Source organism: Contarinia nasturtii, unplaced genomic scaffold (genome assembly GCF_009176525.2).
Source record: "Contarinia nasturtii isolate CC-2019 unplaced genomic scaffold, AAFC_CNas_1.1 Cnas_scaffold_676, whole genome shotgun sequence".
Taxonomy (NCBI): Eukaryota; Metazoa; Arthropoda; class Insecta; order Diptera; family Cecidomyiidae; genus Contarinia; species Contarinia nasturtii.
This window is the reverse complement of record NW_022198027.1, coordinates 38,072-54,358: the sequence shown is the minus strand read 5'-3', so window position 1 is coordinate 54,358 and position 16,287 is coordinate 38,072. Positions and strand designations below refer to the sequence as shown.

The following is a 16,287-nucleotide window of genomic DNA, read 5'->3' as shown; positions in this document are numbered from 1 at the left end:
TTTGCGCTGTCTGTTTGTATATTTGGTTTTTGCTCACATAAATTTGTATTCGTCTTTTTGCAGAATATTCTGTATGTTATTGTTTTCTTCTTAGGCCGTCATTTGATCAATTGGATATACTCGCATTGAATACCCGGTTTGACTTACCAAAGTGTCTTTGGCAAACATACCCCCTCATCACTGGAGAAAAAGTTGAATTTCATGAAAATATTGCGATTGTTGTGAGAAATTGGCTTGCCTAACTTCTTAAAATATTGGATATTTTGAACTTCGTTGGCGAATGGAAAATTAGAATTTCATTCTTTTATTACGTTATTCTTCATCGTTAAGCGTCAATACTTACATCAAACACTGTTCATGATACTGCTTCTATGGAATTCAGAGACTGTTTCTCAGAGCAATAAAGGATGAAGCCGGAGGAGTACTATTGCTCTGAGCAGAGTTGTGTTTTTTACACTGGAGTTGCGCGCACATAGTAGACTTTGCACTCACAAACTGTGTGCGGCGCACACAATGCTTTTATTTTCAATGTGCACACACATTTACATAGAAGTTTGACAAATGTCGAAAAATTCCAAACTTTAAAGTGTCAAATTATGCATTAAAAGCATTGTGTGCGTCGCACACTATTTGTGAGTGCGATGTCTACTATGTACACGCACTTCCAGTGTCAAAAAGGCAATTTTGGCTCTGAGAATCAGTCTCTGATGGAATGGAATATATTTACAGCTCATTCAAAGCTTGGAAACGCAAAATGGGCTTGAAAACCATCAGAGCTGATTGAAATGTAACAAAGCAAACAGTCTTGAGTCGAAAAAAAACTATAAACAAAACTGTACATAAAAAATATTTATTAAATAGAAATGAATAACATGTGAACATGAACATAAAAAAAATATTAAAAATAATGAACACATTAGAACTACAAGATTTTATCTGTTATTCCTACTCAAAATGTACAAATGAATCGCATTCATACCCCTGGTCGAATTTTCTATGCAATTTCCCTGGCAATTAAAAGATAAATTTTCCAATTTTCACTTAATTATTATTATTTTGTCAAGTGTAAATATCTAGAAAGTAGAACGAAGGTTTTCAGGTTTTAAAAGCGGGAAAAATGTGACGCCTCATTTAAACCCCAAGATTTTAAATAACAACTTACGTTTACGTTAGTAAAAATGTAAGAGAATATCAATCAAACAATCTTTTCGCTTGAAATCGCGAACTGGTTGAGCCATTCATTCACTCAGTGTTTCGAGTAATAAGTTTTCGAACGTCTTCCGGAATGTCTGCAATATACGATTGAATATCAGGATCATTGATTCCGGCTTTATGGAATATTTCCGTGGCTAATTCAGTGACCTTTCCGCGAATTATTTTTCCCGATGGAGTTTTCGGTAACGAATCAACAAAATAGACTCCACCACGAAGCCACATACGAGTTGGAAAATTGTCTAAAAAAAAGAAAAGAAATCACATAATCACATCACTCAATTATCGGTCGTTTCAAAGGTCAGTGTCAAAGCTTTTGCTCGAAACACATAGCGGAAGTGTGTTGATATTATGGCTCAATTATGCTAATTATTCAAAATCTTACGTGTTACTAATTCATAGAAATGTCGTTTGCTTAAAGATGAATTTGAGTTCCGTACAATAACGGCGGCTGGAAGCTCTTCATCAATGCTAGTCGAAATGCCAACAACGCAAATTTCCTGAATATCTGGTAGTGTGATGAGATAGCTTTCCATTTCCGATGGCCGAAACGGAGCTTCAAAATAAAATATGTTAAAAACATCTTTTTTGCGATCAATAATATGCAATGTTCCATTCTCATCGAAATGACCAATGTCTCCCGTTAAAAAGAAGCCCTCGCTGTCAAATGATGCTGCCGTTGTATTTGGATCATTCAAATACTCAATAAACTCGTATTTTTTCTTTGTGCATATTTCACCATCGATTTTTGGACCACAACGATTTCCATTGTCATCGACTATCTTCATAGTCACACCGTTATACAATCCGACCGGCAGGTAATTACCGTTTTTATCCAAAATGTATTCGAAAATTGTACCAAGTTCGGTTAAACCATATACTGCTGTCATCTTTGATTTTGGATAGCATTTTTGCATTTCAATAACCATGCCTGAGTATAATTTTCCACCGAAAACCATAATTAATCGGACACTTGATAGGTCTTTTGTGCAAATATCATCGGTTTTCAACGATGTTGTCATATATGCTGGCGTTGTACCCAAAGCGGTTACTTTGTATTTCTCAATAATTTCAAGTTGAAGCGCCGCCGAAAAATTCTTTTGGCTTATTATCCGTGTTGACCCTTTAACCGTGCATGTCATTACGTAATATAGCCATACCGTCCAATAAAATGGCTCAAAACTCAAACATATGTCGTCTTTTAACATTATTTGACATATATGGGCGTAAATCATGATATACGGTAGTGAAACACCTATGAATGTAAGGCATACGTTTAGAGGAAGTTATGAATGGTTCAAATATTTTTTGCTTTTCCGCATGGGAAAGGTATTTTTCTTCGATTTTTCACGATTTCAGATCGGTTTTGCTATATAAGAGGTCCAAGAAACTGCGTAATGCTTTGATTTTCTCAACAAGTTGATGCTCAAAGTCTCCGATTTTTGATCAAAAAAGCAATGTAGCCTCAATGTAGCCTACGTTTTTTGATGTTTAGTACCAGTTTTTTTCAATTTTTCGTCAAAAAACCACAAAATTTGAATGGAACATTAATTTTATCACAAAACTAGCTACAGAATCAACTTGACAAAAAACCCGTTAACATTTTGATCGAATATTGTTAGAAAGTATTTCAAGCTACAAGTTAGAAAGATTTTTCAAATGTCACCGTCTGGTGACTCATTGAAATGAATATTTTATGTAACTTCCCAATGCTTTTCGGAGACTTTGAGTCTCAATTGGGAGAGAAAACAAAAACATTACGCATTTTCTTTGAACTCGAATACGATCGATGTGTAATCGTGAAAAATTGAATAAAAATTGTACCGCAATAAAAATCAAAATAGTATTCAATAATTTCATACATTTTGATGGTCCCGTTGTGCCCGACGATGAGAATATCCCGGCAATATCATTCGACAAATCAACGTGAACTGGACTAAAACCAATAAATCAAGTATCGTAAATTAAATGGTAAGAAAAATGATTTGTTTTAAGCCGTGACATGAAATGCAATAAATAATCGATTTAGTCGGCATCTTAATGAATTCACGAATAGAACCGAAAAAAATGTCATTAAACTAGATCGTCTAACATTTTTTACTGAATGTATGACCACAAAACGGTTGTTTCAATTTTGGTTGTGATGCGGATAGTTGCTATGAACTCAAAATACCTTCAAGGTTGTTCCGATGTTTTTCGATTTTAGTTTGGTTTTTTTGTGAATTCGTTAAGGTCAATCGACTCAATAGATCGAATTTATTAGTAATTTAAACTTGAAAAAGACCGGTTTTCAACTTACGTAAATTCATGTTCATTAGCACGATGAATGAATAGACTGTCGACTGGTTCTGAATTCAAAGTTTGTCCATCAAAAGTGAAAATCTGCACATTAGATAAACCAGAATAATTTGATTTCGATTCTTTCAGCGCTTCATCGATCAGATTGTACGAGTCAATATCACAAAATATTGCCTTTGTTTTGGTTTTTTTAAGTATTTTGGCAATTTCATCTTTCGACAGTGTGCAATGTAACGGATTTATTGGGCATCCCATACAAAGTGCGGCAAACACAATCGGACACAAATTTTCCGAATTCACTGCCATAAATGAAAACACATCTTTATATTGAAATCCTCTTTCACGTAGACTTTGGGCAGCACAAATCGTTTTCCATTTCAGCTCATTGAAACTCATCTTGGCTCCGGTATCGTGATTGATCTTGATGGTTTTAAAAATAAATTGCCTTTTTTCAGTTCAACGATTGAGTTTTATTCTTTATAAATGCCGTTTACCTGAGCCGTTTTGGAACCATGGTCAGACAGTGTATCCAGCAACATTTGCCCAAAATTCACATTCGAATCCCAGCACTCTAGTTCTCCGATATGAGACCACAACTTTGTTTTTTCATCAAATTTAACACCCACCATTCTGAACTTCTTTTTGCACAGCTATTTTTCCTCGTATATTCTTAGATATGACCTTGGTAATTCAAAACTACCGACTTGGTACTTAATTAATTAACTGTAATTGTTTAAAAATTCAAAATTTATTTAAGAAAAACCGTTGGATTCTTTTATTTTCCGGATAAATTCACTTTTTTAATTGTTTATTCAAAAAATAGTAATCGATTGAAAATTGTTACGGTAACTCATATCGCCATCATCAGTCGACTGACAAATAGCAACTAAGCAAAAGTTAAAGAGCAAAAAAGGTTCGTAACAAAAGTGAAGTCATCGAAATTGAAACCACCGTCACTCAGCCGGAATGAAAAAAGCGAAAATGAATGCATGATTGTTTTGAAAATAGAGACCAATATATTAACACATCAAACGATGCTGTGCTATGTAGCACACAGTAGATAGAAAAGAGAAGAGTAGTGCGGAACTATGTCTTTGTTTATGTTATTTCATCGATTTACATGAATATGTAAACGATTCGAGAATATTTAATTTATTTTGATTAGATCAGTTTAACATCTTCTTCGTTAGCTCGGTATTTTTCTGAACTGATATGTTCCGCTATTGTGTGGCCAAACCGCTTTTATGTGGTTGACATTAGAGCGTGTTTTTCTTGGTGTTTTTAAAGCATTCAGTCGACGAGTGTGCGACCTACTATACAGAACGATGATTTAAATTTTTCAATTCTCAAATTCGGAAGTGGTTTTTTTTTTTGTTATTTATTGACAATATTTGCTTTTGGGTTTTATGAAAACATAGAAAAATGTGAGAAAATTTGAAACTTTTCAAATCAATTTAAAAATATAAAAATTCGACATTTCAAAAAGAATGTGTTTTAATTCTTGTTGAGATATTTAGAATTTTTACAACTATGTGTGACCAGAAATCTTCGGCCAATTACCGGACTGATTGATTGTGATTGCATTGACGATGTTTGATTTTGTTTTTCTAATATTTTCAGGAGGAAAAAGTCGTTCATTTCGAGCATTTCGTGGAAAAATAGCAGATTTTCAAATTATTTAAATTTGGTAAGTTTATTTGATGTTTGTTATGTGTGATGAACATGCCGAAATAAAAAAAAAACTATACTTGAACAAAGCGTAAATCGATTTGTTATGTATTAATCCAGAAAAAGGTCGTTTCCTTTGCTAAAAGTCAATTAAATGTATTTTTCTTCATTCAAAAATGTGTAGTATCGATTTGCAACAAAATGTGATGTCATTCTGATAATAATCGGCATTATTTTCACTGTTCTTAAATCAATGGTGATGCCAATAGTGATCATTGTCTACGGTGAATTCACAACATTGCTGGTCGACCGTACGTTTGGCATTGGAACAAGTTCAACGACAGTATTTCTGCCGATATTTGGTGGTGGAAAAGTATTGTTAGTAAAGGTTGTATTTATTTTTATATCACACAAACTTATGAACGATTTTATGAATAAATAGAACAAATGCAACCGTAGAAGAAAATCATCACGAAATCATAAACGATTCAATCGCCTATGGAATTTTACTGACGTTGGCATCGATTTTGCATTTATTAGTGGGCATCGTATGTGTTGATTGTTTTAATCATATGGCAATACGACAAATAACTCGCATTCGTGTTGAATACTTTAAATCGTTGATGCGACAGGAGGTCGGTTGGTATGATGTTGCGGACGGTAAACATAATTTTGCCGTTCGAATCACCGAGTATGTAATATTTGAATGAAACCATTTGATGATTGGGCTGTAACAAACCACTTATTTTTACAGAGATATTGAGAAGATTAGAGACGGAATTGCTGAAAAAGTGTCTCACTTTCTGGTTTTGGTGATTGGATTCATAATTTGCGTTGTGATGTCATTCATTTACGGATGGAAATTATCACTTGTCGTGATATCGTATGTGCCAATTGTTATTTTAACAAACTATATCATTGGGAAGGTAAAATAATATAATAATACAAAACTTCAGCGAAAAGAACTTAATTTTAATGATGTCTGGAATTATTTTGACTTCAGTATCAAACGTCGTTATCCATCAAAGAATCGAATTCTTATTCAGCAGCAACGAACGTTGCTGAGGAAGTATTGAGTGGTATTCGTACTGTTTTTGCATTTGGCGGCGAAAAATTGGAAATTGATCGATACAATAAACGTTTGATAAACGCAAAAAAAGCAGTCAAATTGAAAGGATTGCTTGCCGGACTTGGAGATGGTGTTATGCAATTTTTATTTTTTGGGAGCAATGCACTTGCGTTTTGGTATGGAGTTAAACTGGTTTTAGAAGACCGTGATAACGTTGACAAGGAATATACACCAGCCGTTTTAATGATTGTAAGGCCTTTTCAGTCTATTTACCTTTTTACAGGTTTTAGCAAATTAACAGTAAAACTTTTTTTTAGACATTCTTCGGTTTGATTTGTGGCGCTGAAAATATTGCAAAAACAGCTCCGTTTTTGGAATCTTTTGCCAGTGCTTGCGGAAGTGCTGCCAGTATATTCAAGGTTATCGATCGTACGTCCAAAATCGATTCGATGTCAAATGAAGGAAAAGTGCCAACATTTGAGATTCAAGGGAATATTTCGTTTAAAAATGTGCAATTCAGTTATCCATCTCGATCAGATGTTCAGGTAATCATAGGTGTTGGTGCCATAGATTTTGGTAATGCCAAAAATCGAAAGGGTGTCCCGGAAAAAATCCGGGGAAGATCGTGATTTTAATTGTAAAAAATTGTTTATGTCTCCATTCGGATCAAAAATGATTGGGGGATGGAAGAAGTCTAAAGATTCTCGTCAAAATCGCTTGGGATTTCTTTTAGAGGAGGTGACCCTTTAAAGCTGGGTCAATCTAAAATTTATCTGAATTATAATTTTCATAGATTCTGCGCGGATTAAATATTGAAATCCAAGCCGGACAATCAGTCGCTCTAGTCGGCGATTCCGGCAACGGGAAGTCAACTTGTTTGCAATTGCTCCAAAGATTTTACGACCCAAACAATGGTCATATTCTGATCGATGGCTGTGATATACGCACATTCAATATCAATATGCTGCGTTCGAGTATAGCAACAGTTGGACAGGAACCTATCCTTTTCTCCACCACAATTGGTGAAAATATTCGCTATGGTAATCCCGATGCAACCGATAAAGATGTGATTGCAGCCGCAGTTCAATCTGGTGCACATGACTTCATAGCAAAATTACCACAAGGATACCACACGATGGTAGGTGAAAAAGGTTCACAGCTCTCCGGTAAGTACTTCAAAATTCATGTCTTTCGTCAATTTCCAAAGTTTCGCTTTGCAGGTGGTCAAAAGCAGAGAATCGCCATTGCCCGTGCATTGATTCAAAATCCGAAAATACTATTGTTAGATGAAGCAACAAGTGCTCTTGACTATCAATCCGAAAAGTTTGTGCAGAAAACGCTAGATAAAGCGAGTAAAGACCGCACAACAATAACTGTATCGCATCGCTTGTCCGCCATTCGAAATGCAGATCGGATTTTTTTCATTGATAAAGGTACGGTGCTCGAAAACGGAACACACAACGAATTGATGGCGATGAAAGGTCGATACTTTGAAATGATTTCGGCCGGCCGTTCGGAAGATGGAACAGAATATGATTGCATTAACAACCATAAAGTAACGGGGAATGAATGTCAAGATGATCAACAAACGGTTTACATAAATAACAATGATGAACAAGATTATTTCGGTGATTTATCTGTGGATGACGTGGAACCAAAGAAAACGAGAGAAATTATCGAATATTGGAGCGTTTTCAAACGTATTTTAAATCTGTTAAGGCCAGAGTGGTTCATTTTGTTCTTGGCCACAATATGTGCATGTTTCATTGGCGCTACATTGCCGATTTTTGCAATTTTATTCGGCGAAGTTTACGGCGTAGGTTCAAAGAACATTGGATGTATTTGGAACTTATATAATCGATATTTAAATTTAACATAGGCAATGTCATTAGAAGATGCGAGTGAGGCACTCAAACAAACATACACCATTTCCACATGGTTTTTGGTGGTCAGCGTAATTACGTTCATCTCAGCCACTTTGCAAACATATTGGTTTTCTAAGGCCAGTGTCAATCTGGCGACAAGAGTTCGGTAATTGGTTTTGAAATAAGAAAAAAGAAGAAAAACTTTTATGAAATTTTTATAAGAGTTTGACAACATCGCAGATGGATCCAGCCGGATATTTTGACTGAAAAATCGAATTTATTATTCCGATGAACACTTGGATAAAGTCTATGTTTCTTAGTTTGCAGTGTCTCTGATTGCATTTTATCGCCGTCTGCACTGCAGAAAAAATCCAAACACTGAAGACAAATCAGAGACACAGCAAAAAATGCAACTCTACACGAGTTTTCAATGCATTTTATCTGCTAAAATATCCATCTGGATCCATCAGCACTGATGACGCATTGGATGACGTTGAATCCTCTGTTGGTTTAGATCAATGACATTTGCGGCATTTTTGCGTCAGGAGTGTGGTTGGTTTGACGATAAAAATCATTCAACCGGTGCACTTTCATCCCGACTCACCGGTGATGCCAGAAATTTACAAGTAGCAATTGGCTATCCAATTAGTGTCATCTTCCAGTCAATTTCCACTATTGTAGTCGGAATTTTCGTGGCATTTGCTTATTCTGTCAAACTGTCATTTCTATGTTTGGCTGCAATTCCATTATCATTAATCACGGTCATTTTGGAGGCAAAGTAATTGCATCTTTCTCTCATTTCGAGTTGAATTTTCATTACATATATTACCTTCTTCCAGACACATGTCGAAGACAACACTGACAGAGAAACAATCAATCGAAATCGGAACGAAAATTGCAACGGAAGCTATTTCTAATATTCGAACCGTCGCCGCTTTAAGTATTAAAACAATATTGCATCCATATTTCCTTATTTTTTATTTTATTATCGAATTCTTTTCTAGGACAAGAAAAGTACATGATTGGCCGATACGAAGCTGAAATGGCAAAAGTTTCAAAAATTATTCGAAAGAAAATAATGTGGCGTGGCTTGGTTAATTCAACGACACAGTCGATTCCATACTTTGCTTATGCGGCTGCACTCTGCTATGGTGGTCTTCTGGTGGCCTACGGTGAAATTCACTTCAAAAATGTCATCAAGTGCGTAAATTTGAATTTGAGTTTTCATGAAATTTTAATTTTGTTTATTTTCATGAAATTTTGAAAAAAATATACATATTTCACAGAGTAAGCGATGCTTTACTTTACGGAACCATTGTCATGAGTCAAAGTTTGGTTTTTGTGCCGTCGTTCACTGAAGCATTCGCTAGTGCACATCGTGTTTTTCAACTAATCGATCGAATTCCAATGATTTGCTCACCAATCATAGCCAACAAAAGTCGAAAACCAGATAAAAGGAATCAAATTGAATACAAAAGCATTGATTTTTGCTACCCAACGCGGCCAAATGTTCAAATTCTTAAAGACTTTAATTTTAATGTGATTGAAGGGAAAACTGTTGCTCTCGTAGGCCCTTCAGGTATAAACAGATTAAAAACAATTAAAACATCTCATGAGAAAACTGGCAAATGATTCTTAATCATTTTTTTCATTGACGAAATTTTTGTAGGTTGCGGCAAGTCAACATGCATCCAATTATTACAGAGGCTCTATGATCCGGAACATGGTCGTATTCATATTGGTTTGGACGAAATATCCAGTGATATATCGCTGAAAGATTTGCGATCGAAATTAAGCATTGTGTCTCAGGAACCGGTGCTGTTTGAACGAACAATTGCCGAAAACATTGCTTATGGTGATAATTCACGAAATGTTTCAATGGAAGAGATTATAGCCGCAGCGAAAGTTGCCAATGTACATAATTTCATCCATCAATTGCCAATGGTTTGTATTTCATTATTCAATTTTATACAATGTACAATTTCATACCAATGGTATGAGTTCATAGCACATCTTTAATATTGTGTAAGTAATATTTTTCTATATTGAAAAGGGTTACGAAACAAATGTGGGCAGTAAAACAGCACAACTGTCGGGCGGTCAAAAACAGAGAATTGCCATTGCCCGTGCATTGATTAGAAATCCGAAAATATTATTGTTAGACGAAGCAACATCTGCATTGGATGTACATATGGAGCAGGTATCTATGTCATAGGCTTCTGAAGTTGGCGATCAAGGGAGATTTGCCATTTTCAAAATTTTACGTAAAATTGAGGGGTCATTTCAAAACTTAGCATATCGAAAAAAATTCTTGACAAAAACCACAGAATTGGAAGATTCTGACAAAACGGACCGAAAAAAAAGATTTTCACTTTCAAATAGACGAGTTTTTCACAATTTGTAAGAGGGTAATCTCATATCAAGTGGATATTATCCACTCTCTAGGATGGAGATTATATTTTTTATTGGTGGTAGCTTGACTCCTTGGATCCCTTTCCAGAAGCTATACTATGATGTACCATTGAATCCATATGACAACTTAAAACTCGATTTCAATTTATTATTCCGATTGTTAGGCTGTTCAACAAGCCCTTGATTCGGCACGATCCGGACGAACCTGTTTAGTAATCGCGCATCGATTGAGTACCATACAGAATGCCGATGCAATTTGTGTTTTACGTGGTGGAAACATTGTTGAGTATGGAACACACCGTGAACTATTAGCACTGGGGGGACTTTACACACGATTATATAACGCCCAAAAATAACAACGCAACCTTTTGTTTATTAGTTTATTCTATGATTGTTATTTTTATAAGTTTTGCTAAATACAGACTATAAGCGTAAATTAGGGTGTATTTATTTTATTTATTATATCCAGTTAATGTCCCTGAAACTAATTCCGATGTAAACTAAATCGAAGATTTTTTTGTCGCCTTCTATAAGTTGACACTAACACTTATCGGTCTATAAATGATTGTTGTTGTTGTTGTCGCCTTCTATAAGTTGAGTTTTGTCTTGAGGCTTGGAAATTGCAATTTTGTGATCAGTCAACCCTTTGGAATTGTCTGCAAAATGTAATTCAATATCCTCTAAGGATCGATTTTCCGTTTCTGGTAAAATGTTGTACGCCACCATAAGACCGAAGAAGGAAATGCAAGTGAACAGCAATGAAACACCGGGCAGCGAAAGAGTCGCCTCTAAGTTAAGGTATGTTTTCTCACCGATGAAAACGAAAACAAACAACGTGGAAGCTGACACACCGCAAGCGATGCCACGCGATCTAATAAATTCAAAACAATACAGAGTTCAAAAAGAGCACTTCGACAATGAACTTCCAATAATAAATACGTACTTGAATGGAAATATTTCGGAGAACAGAATCCAAGGAATTCCATAGAGACCGCACGTTGTGAAATAGCTCCATGTCATCAAACAAATGAATGGAATGTACTCGAGTGCCTTGTTGTCCAATTGAAATGGTTTGTGTTGATCGATGGAAATATATCTGGAGGGTGGTAAATATGTGAATCCGTACCATGTGATGGTCGCACTGCAAACCAATACAGCCGACATGCAGAATAGGTAAAGTCGTCGTTTGCCCGTGAACCTAACCAAGAGCATCATACTTATTGTTCCTAAAATATCAAAAATTGATTGGATTGTCACTGCTTGGTCCGGTTCAATGGGACTGTTATAGGCTTTAAATATTTGCAACATATACGGTCTCATTGCCACAATGCCCGTAAACGGAAACAGGAAAAAGAGCGTGATAATAATGCAGAGTGGTTTTAGCGTTTGTTTTCGTTTTAATTCGGCTAACTTTTCACTCATGGTTGGCAGCGCATGAGTACATGCTAAATCTTGTTTAATGCAAGTGTAACATGATTTTGATCGTTCACTTTGTCGCTGTAAATCTTCGAATTCTTGAGCTACAGCTTCATATGGCACCCATCCTCGCAGGCGGCGGAGCGACACTTTGGCCTCAGCAGTTCGGTTCTTCGAGAGGAGAAATTGTGGTGTTTCGGGAAGCAACTACAAAGAAGAACATCTTACTTTTGAATTTGAAAGCAAAATTATGAGTACAATGCTGAATTTTGTCTATGCAAAAATGAAGTTTGTCGTTATCAAACTGAAAACTCACAAAGAAAACAGCAATTGCTGTAATTAACGGTAGGTTTGCACAAATAAAGCACACTTTTCGCCAAGACATCATCGTATTTAATTCATAAGCCACAAAGATTCCAAAGGATAGAACAATGTTACCGTAGCCATTAAATAGACTTCGATTTGATACTTCACTGAAAATTACATTTTTTTTATCAAAACCAGTTGTGTTCAATGTTATAATTTGAGTCATGTATAATACAGCACCTTATTTCCCCCAAGTAGCTCATGATTGGTGTAGTCATCAGTCCGTCAGCCAAGGAAAGGAATGTAAGTCCAACAAAGACGGCAGATACAGAAGAGGTACAAAGGTACAGTATACAAAATCCAATTATGAATGGAATACTCACAAGAATCATCGCTCTTTTTCGACCTATTGGATCTACAAAGTAGAAAATCAGATTATTTCAAAGGGATTTCCTTAAAATGATATGTTGCCATATGTGTACCTGTCACAAATCCCGATAATAAGCTTCCAAACAAATTAAGTATAATCATAAATGAACCTGTTTGTGAATGAAACCATCAAGTGACCAAATAGTGATTTTTTTATAAATACAGTTGGTACGGGATTACTCACCCATCCATGACGCTTGAACAGATGTTATGGTTAGGAATTCACTTTTATTGTGTTCATTACTATGTTTTGTCAAAGCAGGTATTACCTGGAATTGCAATTCGTTAATAATCATCAACAATTCCCTGCTAATGCAACTTATGTACATACAATTGTTGGCAATGCATAGCAAACGCCAGAGGTGAAAAGGTGTAAATTTTCGACTGAGACTACAAAAAACTAGAGAAAAAAAATTGAGAATCAAAAAAACTGAAAATCAATACAAAAACTACAAATTACTGCAAAATAAAAACATCACATTAACGACCATAGGGCAAATAGAAAGTGATAAAACACCTGCGAAAAAAATCTCCGAAATTTGTGCCTGTCATCTTTTCGATTGTTTTTTAATTCCATTGTTTCACTCAAACTAATTCAAACATTAAATTTCTTGTAATATTTTGTGTCTATGTAAACAATTTAAATTAATTGGGTTTTTTCCACGCCGTTGTTGGATTTTGTACGATTTTGTATTTCAAGAGAATTGTGTTATCGCTTCACTACTCTCTTGTAACTGTTATACTCGATTGACTAAAAATCAAGATAGAGCGAGTGTTTTTCATTTTTAGTAGATTTTTAAGTAAAAAAAAACAGAAATTTAATCCATGCATAATATCGTATAGTCTAATGAACCGCGCTCGGTGGCAAAATATTTACACTGTCACTTGTATACGAAAATATTAATATTGTTTACAGTCGGCTAGAGTCGTGTATATGATTAACAGTGTCCGCTCGGGCTTGAATAGGTTGTTCCATTTGCATTGCTAATTCTCTTAATTATTCGTCTAGTATTTCTTTCGTTTTTCAATTATTTTTTCTTCATTTCTGCAAAACCCATCATTCCACCTGTCGAACGCGCATACTTACGTGATTATTAAAAATCAAAATACCATTCATTTCTGCTGTTTAATTTTAATCAAAATACCTGTTTTCGATCAGTTCAAAACTGAAGCGACCAAGGTTATATTGACCATTTAAAAAATGCTGCATGTGAACGCCCGATGATTTTGCCAAAATTCATATTTCTCAAATTTCTTAACAAACAGTCCAAATTGAGTTAAAAAGGTACCACTGTATATGTGTAGTAGAAAAACAACAACAGTTTGGTGTAAATATATTGTCTGTGATGATCAATCGTTGGCATATTCAATATTTCTAGCCATTATAAATTTGTTCATTTATTTTATTCGTTTCTTTCGTAAATTTTCGTCCCCATTTTTTATGATTTGATGGCAAATCATTGAAGAAAATAGAGAAACTCTTAAACAAAAGAGTTCCACAAGCAGAATTACAGGTATTACAAATCATTAGTCAATCGTGTTTGTTAAATAAAGAAAAATCATTCGTTAACATTGGTGCGTTTATTATTTGTTACATTAAAGAGTGTTTATGGTATCGAGATTCCCCATCCGGTTCGGTGAAATGCATGAAAAATAACATGTTTGTCGATTTTGTTTCATCCTTAAGTCGATCGGTGGTACCCGCCGAAAGAATTCCAAGTTTTCTCGATTAACGAATTTGGAGCACTTTTAAAATTTTCTGAAATACTGGGCCATCTCGATACCATATTCTTTTTTTTTGTGTCACTTGAATATATCTATATTAAATTAAAGTACGATTTGAGCTCTGTTAAACTTGACTGTCGGACCCTTTCGGTGTAGCTTTCGGCATTGCCGTGATATTACATGAGTAAAATCCAGAGTATTTAGTTGATCTATATGCTAAAATAAAACATTTTGAAAGTATAGACTTATTACAATTCGAACAATATGATAAACTTACCAATAGTCATGTTATTATACGTCGTGTTAAATGATATTACTTCATTTAAGCCACAATATTTACGACGTATACATTCCGGATATATTCCAGCGGAATTAATGAAGAAGCTGTCATCTGGATCACAGTCAAATGACGTGACCCATACATTTTCGGTAGTATAAAATTATATTTGTGTCAACAAGTTATTTGAATTTTTCTTTTACCCCAATAAAAATGTCACATGTAACGGCCAAAAAATGAGAAATTGGTGCTGCTACAGTAAAATGACATTTACTTGGCACTGGAAATCCATAGGGTGGAAAACCCGGACTGTTAGCCGTTATTGTTTGATTCGTGGTGAGCTGGTAATGGCTTGTAGTACAATTAGGATATTCGAAGAACCTATGAAATGCACATAAAAATCAAACAATTTTTATTTTAACTAGCCGATAATTATAATTATTAAAAAATGTAGTAATTTGAAATAATAAAATTTTTAGAAAATAATAATAAAATATTTAATAATTACTCATAATCACATCTGTATTCATAAGGAATTGAATTTGTTGAGGTCTATATCGTTAAAAGTACCACTGTAAAAAGTATAAAATTTCACTTAAAAACGTAAATTCCGGCTAATGTTAAACACAATTTTTAATCAGACATTACCTAAAACCAATCCGCTGCTTTTTGTAAATTTTTCCAAAAGTCGCGAGTATTTATGGAGACTGAAGAATTTTTTTAAAAATGTTGTAGATGACGTTCAATTTTTATCATTTTTTTTATTTCAGGAATTACAATTTTATTTATTTTATATTTTATTACTACATAAGAAATCGAAAGATAAAATTCACAATCAAAAACAATAATTCACTAAACTTTAATAAAAAAGCACGTAGTTGGTTTGTAAATTCGAAAGAATTTAATAAAGTAAAATCAATATAAGGCGAATAATAACAACAACATCTATTTGTGTGATGATTTTACGACAGTTCATTCAATAATTATTATAATACGAGTATAATTGTATCATCATCACACTATTTGCACATTTTTATCTGTTTCACATGTATAGAACGATTACTAAAGACAATCAAATAGAAGAAAATAGCGATGAAAACCAGGATGTGTGTACATTGTAGAAATAAATGTACATTGTTTGGAACCTCATTCCATATATCGCTCATAAAATCAAGTAAGTTTAATGTTGCCTTGAAATCTTTAAAATCGCACGTTCTTCGCGTAACTAATTTCAGTGTTGTATTGCTCAATCATCAGAGAAAAACAATTACATCGATTCCTAGCTGGCACTTTTGTTCATGCATTTCTTTTTCGGCCTGCGTTAAAAAGTGTTGATAACAAACCGAACACTTGAACTTCAATATAGACGTGAATTAGTGTGGATTTTGGTGTGGCGAGGCGAATTAAGGCAATTTGTTGAGTGAATTTCATTGAACATTGATCGCACTGGAATGGTCTTTCGCCAGTGTATCTTAGCATGTGCCTTTTGAAAGGACTTTTCTTGGGAGATGTGTTGTCGCATGATGGACATTTGCGTTGAGATCGGAATATTGCGCAGCAAAAAATTGTCGACTGTACAAAAAAATGATATATGAAGATGTTGCGGGGAC

General features: G+C 34.7%; 3 protein-coding genes and 1 long non-coding RNA gene across 6 annotated transcripts; 1 reads left to right on the top strand and 3 right to left on the bottom strand.

Moving 5' to 3' along the window:
• Positions 1-928: 928 nt before the first annotated feature.
• LOC116340391 (4-coumarate--CoA ligase 1-like) lies at positions 929-4,415 on the bottom strand. 2 transcript variants are annotated; one of them, XR_004201083.1, is made up of 6 exons: positions 4,005-4,415; positions 3,512-3,930; positions 3,075-3,148; positions 1,598-2,467; positions 1,163-1,454; positions 929-1,073 (listed from the first exon to the last, which is right to left on the bottom strand). XR_004201083.1 is itself a non-coding variant. In XM_031766863.1 (5 exons), the coding sequence occupies exons 1-5, from the start codon at positions 4,137-4,139 to the stop codon at positions 1,243-1,245; spliced, it is 1,710 nt and encodes a 569-aa protein (XP_031622723.1). In that variant the 5' UTR covers positions 4,140-4,415; the 3' UTR covers positions 930-1,242. The 2 variants fall into 2 exon arrangements, 1 of the variants encoding a protein (XP_031622723.1); XM_031766863.1 differs by having other exon boundaries at positions 930-1,454.
• A 1,080-nt stretch (positions 4,416-5,495) lies between these two features.
• On the top strand, positions 5,496-10,942 carry LOC116340410 (multidrug resistance protein homolog 65-like). Its single transcript, XM_031766890.1, has 14 exons — positions 5,496-5,566; positions 5,638-5,869; positions 5,933-6,104; positions 6,182-6,496; positions 6,565-6,792; positions 7,041-8,063; positions 8,127-8,278; positions 8,627-8,890; positions 8,952-9,052; positions 9,117-9,312; positions 9,399-9,691; positions 9,782-10,056; positions 10,166-10,312; positions 10,689-10,942. The coding sequence occupies exons 2-14, from the start codon at positions 5,751-5,753 to the stop codon at positions 10,878-10,880; spliced, it is 3,477 nt and encodes a 1,158-aa protein (XP_031622750.1). The 5' UTR covers positions 5,496-5,566; positions 5,638-5,750; the 3' UTR covers positions 10,881-10,942.
• Position 10,943: 1 nt separating this feature from the next.
• LOC116340412 (facilitated trehalose transporter Tret1-like) lies at positions 10,944-13,460 on the bottom strand. Its single transcript, XM_031766891.1, has 8 exons — positions 13,193-13,460; positions 13,007-13,075; positions 12,860-12,944; positions 12,729-12,785; positions 12,487-12,661; positions 12,257-12,413; positions 11,468-12,147; positions 10,944-11,395 (listed from the first exon to the last, which is right to left on the bottom strand). Exons 1-8 carry the CDS (start codon positions 13,250-13,252, stop codon positions 11,080-11,082), a joined length of 1,599 nt encoding a protein of 532 aa, XP_031622751.1. The 5' UTR covers positions 13,253-13,460; the 3' UTR covers positions 10,944-11,079.
• Positions 13,461-14,255: 795 nt separating this feature from the next.
• LOC116340416 lies at positions 14,256-15,361 on the bottom strand. Of its 2 annotated transcripts, XR_004201089.1 has the most exons (5): positions 15,326-15,361; positions 15,186-15,249; positions 14,881-15,058; positions 14,678-14,791; positions 14,256-14,616 (listed from the first exon to the last, which is right to left on the bottom strand). It is a non-coding gene; the product is annotated as an uncharacterized LOC116340416 (long non-coding RNA). The 2 variants fall into 2 exon arrangements; XR_004201088.1 differs by having other exon boundaries at positions 14,678-15,058.
• Positions 15,362-16,287: the final 926 nt, after the last annotated feature.